The sequence below is a fragment of the Quercus suber genome, unplaced genomic scaffold, assembly GCF_002906115.3.
Source record: "Quercus suber isolate HL8 unplaced genomic scaffold, Cork oak 2.0 scaffold_111, whole genome shotgun sequence".
In the NCBI taxonomy this organism is placed as follows: Eukaryota; Viridiplantae; Streptophyta; class Magnoliopsida; order Fagales; family Fagaceae; genus Quercus; species Quercus suber.
Genome location: NW_027069576.1, coordinates 959,332 through 967,638, shown reverse-complemented (window position 1 = coordinate 967,638; position 8,307 = coordinate 959,332). Strand labels below are relative to the sequence as shown.

At 35.8% G+C, this 8,307-nt stretch overlaps 1 protein-coding gene across 1 annotated transcript; it reads right to left on the bottom strand.

Annotated features, from left to right (window-relative positions):
• Positions 1–3,023: 3,023 nt before the first annotated feature.
• LOC112012108 (17.3 kDa class I heat shock protein) lies at positions 3,024–5,116 on the bottom strand. The gene is given in 3 exon segments (XM_024044487.2): positions 3,024–3,506; positions 3,508–3,528; positions 4,871–5,116. Coding segments are annotated over 3 exon segments (516 nt in total). The 5' UTR covers positions 5,045–5,116; the 3' UTR covers positions 3,024–3,185.
• Positions 5,117–8,307: the final 3,191 nt, after the last annotated feature.

Genomic DNA, 8,307 nt, shown 5'->3' with positions numbered 1-8,307 from the left:
ACTTGCCAAATGGGTGAATAGATTTTTTGGCCTATCAATCATTTTTAAACAAGAATTTTGCAATAAGCGTACCATTGGAAGATTCACCAAAGGAGATAACAAAGATAGTATGACAGTTCTTAGAGAAGAGATCCAAGCTTGCCAATGTTGCAACTTGCCGGAATATTCCTTCCTCCGATCAGAGATTCCCTCACACTCCGATGATTCATCTTTGCTTCAAGAGCGAGCTAGAAAGAACTTCGAAACGAACAACCAAACCAGACCTATTTGTTTTCTAGACCTAAAGAGAACTTCACGATATGATATATAGTGTGTGTTTGTTTTCCATACCTATTTTGAGGGCTAGTCCATTTGTTTATAGCTTCATCAAGGAACGTATTGAGAAATCTAAAAATTTTTGATCGGTTTTTAGACCCCTTAAAACACAATTGGATTAACCTAGTTAATTAGCCAAGTAATTAACTTAGTCAAATTATGCAATTCTAGGTTATCACAAACATACAATCATATCAAAAATATAAAACAGCGGAAATATAAATAACACAATAATATGATCACCTAGGAAACCACACGGTAAAAACCTGGGGAGGATTTGACCTAGCTATCCTCAAGGTAAACTTGAATCCACTATCTGAAAGAATCGAAGTTCATACAAAAGGACTTACAAGCTCTCAGCTTGACTTCCTAATGCTACCCACCAGTAGAACTTACTAACACGACCACGTCCAAGCTTCAAATCCACGGACTCCTTCTTTCTTGGATTCTCCACAAGATACAAGCACCCACGCTTGTTATTCTTTAAGCTCTAATGGCAGCAACCGAGTTGATCATCAAGATGTTAAAATAATCTCTACCTTGAAAATCCTAAGTTTATGTGAAGGAAAGCTCCTCAATGATCTCACAAGAGATTCACACAAATAGCAAAGTATGAGCAACAAAGACTTAGAGAGGTTTGGGTACAAAATCCTAGATACAAAAGAGACACTCTCTTCTCTCTCTCAAAAGTTCTCAAAAACGTGGCTTAGGGTTTCCTTTATATAGTGGGAGAAGTAGATCTGAAACCCTAATCCTTAATGGGCTTAAGCTGCTGTTTGGGCCGACTTAAAATTCTGCAGATATGATTTTCGATTGATCGAGCCTGTTCTTCGATCGATCGAACCAGGTAGAAAATGAAGTCCTCTTTCTGCAGCTTGTATGTTCTTGAATCACCTTAAGCATTGTCTAATAAAACCTATAGACTCTAAGATCTATATCTAAACAAGTTTGTGTTCACGATTTGCCAATTGTTCTAAACATTTAGAACCTAACAATTTTGGAGCCAAAATTCCGCACCTTTTTCATCATTTATTTCAAGGGTTGTGTTATTTATTTTGAAGGTCCTTAAAAAGTCTCCCTTTTTTATCACTTATTTCAAGGTTGTGTTATTTATTTCGAGGGTCCTTAATAGGTCTTTGTAACAGTCATGCAGCGCATCACACTTTAGTTTTTATTTGGACAAATTTTAGTAGACGTTGGAAAAAAAGGGTCGAAACAAGTCATGTTGTTTGTAGTGATCTCCCCTCCTTACATCTCATAACTTGTTTAGAAAAGTTCAAAACAAAACAGAGTTCAATAAGAAACTACAATATTTTTTTATTTTCAAACAATGAAAAAGACATGCCTAACTTACAGAAACAGAACCTTTTGATCATACGATCCCTATGAAGCATTAATACCGGATAGATGATAACCAAGAACCTAAGAAAAACTACATTATAGGATAGCAAATGTAAACTAAAGATTATTAGGTGAGCCACAAACAATCTTCTCCCTTGCCCATAAACACTAACTCAAATGACACATTCAACAATTGGTTATTTTGAGTAGCACAAATAGACGAAAATTGCATTTTGTTGCCAAAATTATTTTGGTGATGAAAATATTTTCCTCACTAAATTTCATCACCAAATATACCTATTGCTGTAGTAACAGATAGAAAAGCAAAATCAGTAAAGAAAAGGAAACGTAAAATCAAAAAAATTTAGTGCCTCCAACTATTGGAAATTATCTCCGATCTTCCAGCAACATTTCCATGCTTAGCAAAAGATCGGAACACACACCACTTCATGGGTGTAATCTTCTTGTACCATCACTCTCATCTCACTCTAAATTCGGACCCAGCATCAATTTGTTTTACTGGATGATCAAACTCAAATCTCAAAGAACTATTCATTATTTATTTGGTATAAATTTGTTATTTAGCATGGCCACTTAAGGCTAGGTATTTGTGTGGATTTGTTTTCTTGTGCTGGATTGGTCTGCCACTTGAATAATTAAGGAATCTTAATACATACCACTTGAAAAGTCACTCAAATAATGAAGGAATCTCTATTATTTTTCTTCAACAATTGAGAACTTTTGACTATTGCTTACAAAATGGAGAAACCTTACTTAATGTGGTTTGTCAATTTTCTTTTACAGTGTTGTTGGGTGGCATGGTTGTGAATACCTCATTTTGTCATGGTTTCACACGTTAAAGACCCTTGTCATTCTTGCACCTCTCCACAATGAAAAAACCATTCTCATTTTCCAATCGATCATTTGGATTTATAAGCATTTCTTGTTAGCAAAAAGGTGAATGTTCCACTTCATCTCTAGCAAAATCTTGCATTCTACACAAAAACACACAAAAGTTGTACTTTCTCCATCACTATGAATTGCCCAACTATGCAACCCAAGTAGTTTTATATTTATATATATATATATAGAAACCGATTAACCATGCAAATTAGTACTAATATTGAAGCTCAAACAATGCCTCAGCAACCACTAATTTAAAGTAACCGAACTAGGTGACATAATTGCAATTTTTTATCCTTGCCTGATTTTATTTACTTGACTCTTATGCGTGCCCTTTAGCTTGCATTATTTTCCTTGATCCTTTTGAATTCGTCTGCTTAACTTATTGAGCGAAGAAAAAAAATATCTCTTTCAAGCAACCAAGAACTTAATGACGCAATGGAACACCACATATGAACATAATAAACAAAAATAGATACACTGTTTATATAATTATATGTTCATTACTTATTAAATCATCACACTTGGAACATAGCTGAAAGATTAACCACGTTACCCATAGCACATAAATGCAAACAGGTTTCTCTATATTTTGCAAATTACTAGTATGTCCAACTAAAGATGCTCTATAAGTTGAGACTTAGATGATCCACAAAATATCGACCAGAGATTTCAATAGCCTTGACATCAGGTTTCTTCGCCTCTACTTTTGGAACAGTAACAGTGAGAACACCGTTCTCCATCGCAGCCTTAATCTGATCCATCTTCGCATTCTCCGGCAACCTGAAACTCCTCAAGAACTTGCCATTGCTGCACTCAACACGATGCCACGTGTCATTCTTGTCTTCCTTCTCTGTCTTCCTCTCTCCGCTAATCCGAACCACTCTGTCATCTTCAACCTCGACTTTCACTTCCTCCTTTTTGAGCCCAAGAAGATCAGCCTTAAAACACATGGGCTTCTGGGGTTTCCTGATGTGGGCATGCCTTTTTCTTCAGCACACCGCCCAAGGATCCTAGGCCAAATAATTGTAGTTTGGTGGACTGGGTTTGGTTCACCGCAGCTAAAGGGAGCTATTTAAGAACCAAGTAGTGCACAGGGCAAACTTCCTACAATACACATAAACTAGTAAAGAAAACGAGAATATTTGTATTGAATAATAATGAAAACAACAAAGGAGTGCAAAGTATTTAGGAAATACACAAAACAAATTGTCAGGGATCCTCAAATTAATAAGAAATACTTTATTAGTTTTTCTTCTTAATTGTGATTACAGTGTGCTCACTAAGGCGTGACACAAGGTTCAAATAAGCTCAAAAATTGCAGACTTTGATGGCTATTCAAACCTCTAAAACTTGCAAAATTTAAATCCTTTTGAATCCAAGTATGTGCTATAGTGGCTGTTTCTGGGATACCAGGAGATATTTCACTGTTTTTTCCTTGAATTTTACAGAGTTCTCTCCGTAATTTTTCCGTGCTTATTCAGTACTGCTTCCCCCCTTTTTATAGTGTCATTTTAGGGTCCCGGGAGACTATTGATTCCTCTCTCTTGTTTCCCTGGGAACCAGAGCCCGTTTTGTGCCTATCACTCAGAAAGCTGAGTCTTTCCCTGTTTCTCATAATCTCCTCCTTTAGGTGCTGTTTCTTTGAAAGCCCATGGCTGACTTTCCATTACAAGGTGTGCTTAGAGAGCTGTTCTCAATTTCACGTTCTTCAAAACTTCTTACCTTTTCAAACCCAGCTTTTGGCTGTATTCCCTTTTGTCATTTTTCCCAAGTGAGCGGAATTCATTTCTGCTAGGTTGAAAGTTTCCTTCCAGCCACTTCCACTTATAGTTTCTCATTTTGGGTTTCTTGAGGTACCGCTCCTTTATTCATGAATGGTTGCTTTATACCTTCTGATTCCTTAATGTATCACTGGGCACTTAAGAGGGACCCATCTGTCCTTTGTTCTTTATGCTCCTTGGTACTTTCCTTTGAGCCGTTTCAATCCTATTTATGTTGTGTTGTGCATCCCAGAGATCCCAAGGGGGCAATCTCTGGGATCTCGGCCCAATTCTTCCTATTGGGCTTCTTTTGGCTTACTAATCTTGGTTGGCTGGGCCTTTCCTTTGTTTCATGGGTTTTAAAGCCTGTTCCTCCATGGGTCTTTGGATCCCAACTCTTTGGGCCCCTTATCCTTTTCTTCTTTTTTCCATTTCTCTTCATTACGTGAGCCCAACTCTTTTATTTCTCTAGTTTTATTTCTCATGAGGTTAGCCCAATGTGTTATTTCTTTAGGCCTTAGGCTGTGATTTTTTTTTAACCTCAACACCTTCCAATCAATTCAAGTATTGACAAAAGCGGAGGCCTCTGCTAGGAACTGAGGCACATACAGAGATGAAGATGAAGGGAATGGGAAATCCTTGAATGGGTCCCAGATGTCCTACAAGAATGGATCAAAGATATTGCTCCGTCGGCCATTAAAGAAGCTTGGAATCAGCGACATTTTGAATTTGTAAATGTTGTGATTCAGAGACTATATGATGATTGGTTGCTATAGCTGAGAAATTTGGATGGTGAAAATAGTTGATGGGTTGGGTATTTATTAAGGTCCCAAGAGTATTCTAGTATAGTCTAGGCCTGTTTTTGTGATTTTGCTTCTTTGGAACTTTCTAGGACTCTTGAGAATCATGTAGGAGTTACTTTTGTCTTTGTGGGCACATTGTGGACCTATCAATTTAAGCTTGAAGACTCAACTGGGCCAAATTGGGAAGTCATGGCTTTTTTTTTTTTTTCACTTTACATTCAGCTCGTGAATATATGGCCCATGAAAATCTTATATTGTATGAATATGTTTTAAGTTTAGATCCTATCTCGTAAGTAGAATTGTATAATTCATACCAGAAAAAATAAAAATTGAATGGGATTATAGTGACAAATAATTTTTTTATGATCTAAACATTAGGGGTTGATTGGTTGGAGAGAAAAATGGGATGATTTGTGGTGACAAGAGAAAATATGAGAGAAAATAGTGGAGTGTATATGTTTGGTTGGTGTCTTGGAAGGGGTGCTTTTAGAGGGGGGCGGGGGGGAATTGTTTTCTCCCCAAGCCCACATTTTGTGGAGAAAATAGGGAAGAAAGTTGGCTTAAGATGGGAAATGACACATCTACCCTCTCTCCCCTTCACATTAGTTTATTGTTTTTCTTCTTTTTCCTTTTTTTTTTTTTTTTTTTTTTTTCAAGCCTAAATATTCAGTTTTTTTCCTTATAAAATAATAAGGATAATTTTTGATTGATCAACACAAGGTGTCAAACCTTCCTCACGCACCAAACCTTCCTCATCTGATCATCGGCCTTACACTTTAATTGATCCCAAAGGGATGACCGACCCCATGGGCCGTCGAACCCAGGTTGACAATCCAACCCCCAATCCCAACGACCCATCGCCTTAGGTTTTCCCATGGAATTGGGGTCCACTCATATGTCCATACATGGAAATTACTTACGCATCACAACCAAAGATCCTACTGCACAATCAAATCTCCTATATATGGGAAGGTGATTCCGAGTATCTTAGGATCCTTCTCTCTACAAGGAAATTCCTCCATATCAAGAGATTCGAGTCAGCTCTCCACCACTATATAAACTACAAACCATAACCCATTTGAGGTATGTGAATTCTCCCTAGCTCTTGCACTCCTAAGTTCTTAGAGATTCTTCTATCACTGACTTAACTATCGAAGGGCCTTTGGCCGACACCCCACCAGTGCTCTCTAATTGGTTCTTCTCTTTTGTTCTTCAAGTACACCCATTGGCATGTGTAGACGATTAACTCACTACTGATTTTTGTGCATCATCATAAACTATTAAATTTTTTTATGTAATAGGTTATAAGAGTAAATTTATACAAATGTCATTTTTTTATCTTCTTATTTTTCTTCTCAAACAAATAAAAGAGTTTCCATTTTCCCAATTTTTAACCCCAAACAAACATACATGAGGGAAATTTTAAATATTTTCTATCCCCCAATTTTCCATCCCCAAACAAAGCCTAGATGATAAAGCATTCTCGCCTTCAATGACTTTGTTTCCTCCTCACTTGGGTGTTTAGATTTATCTTTCTTTCTTTTTCTTTTTTCTTTTTTCCTTTCTTCATTTTTAATGTTCTGCTAAGAAATGAGTGTTGTCATGATGCTTTGTAGCATTTATTAGTTTTGTTTCCAATCGTTGAGCAAATTATGTTTTAAAGTTTGGTGGTTAATACAGTATTCTAGGCAATCTCTTTATTGTTTTGCTGAAATCAGGTGCTCGAGCAATTTGAAAAGCCCATTTCTGGGAGCCTAGCCGCTAGATTAGATCACATAAAAGTGGGCCTATGAGTTTGTTTCTCTTTTCCCGTTGTAAATGAAATAGTTTGGGCCGCCCAGCTAGTTGCTATGGGATAACTTTCTTTGGCAAAAGTTTCAGGTTCAGCTTCCCAACGAGAATTTTGATCCAAGAGCTATGCTATATTCCTTCTCGACACATGGTAGTAGTACTAGTAGCAGAAGTCAAAAGACCCCACACCTTGTTAGTGATTTATTAACAATGATATCAGATATTAGGGATATATATACTAGTCTTTAAAACTTATAATTTATGCTAACTAATATCTAATCATGGCAACTTATATGCTGGATTCACCAAGCTGATCATAGAAAGAGATAATGCAAATGTTATGCAAGCTATTTCATCGTCACGGATTAATTGCTCTCTACTAGGCTATGTGGTGGATGACATTCGTCACTTGGTTTATTGTTTAGTGTGGGCTAGAATTAGCATTACTAGAAGGGATGGGAATAAGGTTGCACATGCTCTTGCTCAACATGCTAGAAATTCTTTAAATAATGATGTGTATTAGATAGAGGATTCTCCTCCTACAGCTGTGGAGGCCTTGATTCAAGATGTTTTGTTATTATGATTTTATGAATGAATGATTCCTTTTCAAAAAAATAATAATAATAATTAAAAAATAATTTAAATAATAAACATTTATTATTATGTTTTTAAATCTATCAATTATATTCATTATTGCAACAATTTATAAAAATTATATTGTAAAATTTGTAATATCTTACTATTTTTTTATTTCTTAATAAGTGAACTTTGTCCTAATGGTGCAATATTTTTATTGTGCAAATGTCTCATTTTCTCACATATAAAAATAAATAAATAAATAAATAATGGTCCCATCTTCTCTATGGCTCTAACTATTCTAGTGACAAATGATTTCTGTTTACTCCTCAAATTATTTATCTTTGTAGTATATAACAGTAATAATTTTATTCATTCAGCTTCAAGTTGTTGATCTCTCCAAGTTTTCTATGTTTATTAAGATTGAAAAATGGAAATAATTAAAAACAAACATGGGACAACAAATTCACCAACCATAGAAAGTCATTGACGATAAACTTACTGGTGTTAGTTTTCTTCAGTTCACGCTAGCTACTTCCAGTTTTCTTTTGTTTCTCTCCAAGTTTTCTCAAAATGTTTTTCTCGATTTATCTATTTCCAACCCTACATTTTAAATTTTAAAACAGGGACGACCCAGGTGGGTCCAATTTTTTAATTTCTTTTTTATTTATTTATAGTTATTATGTATTTCTTTTTTATAGTTGGGCCCTTCTAAAATCTTAAGATCCCTTCTCCCCGGCTTAACTAGCTTAACCCAAATAGCAACTATCCAACAAAAAAACTAAACAAAAACAATAAAAACATTTATAACGGTA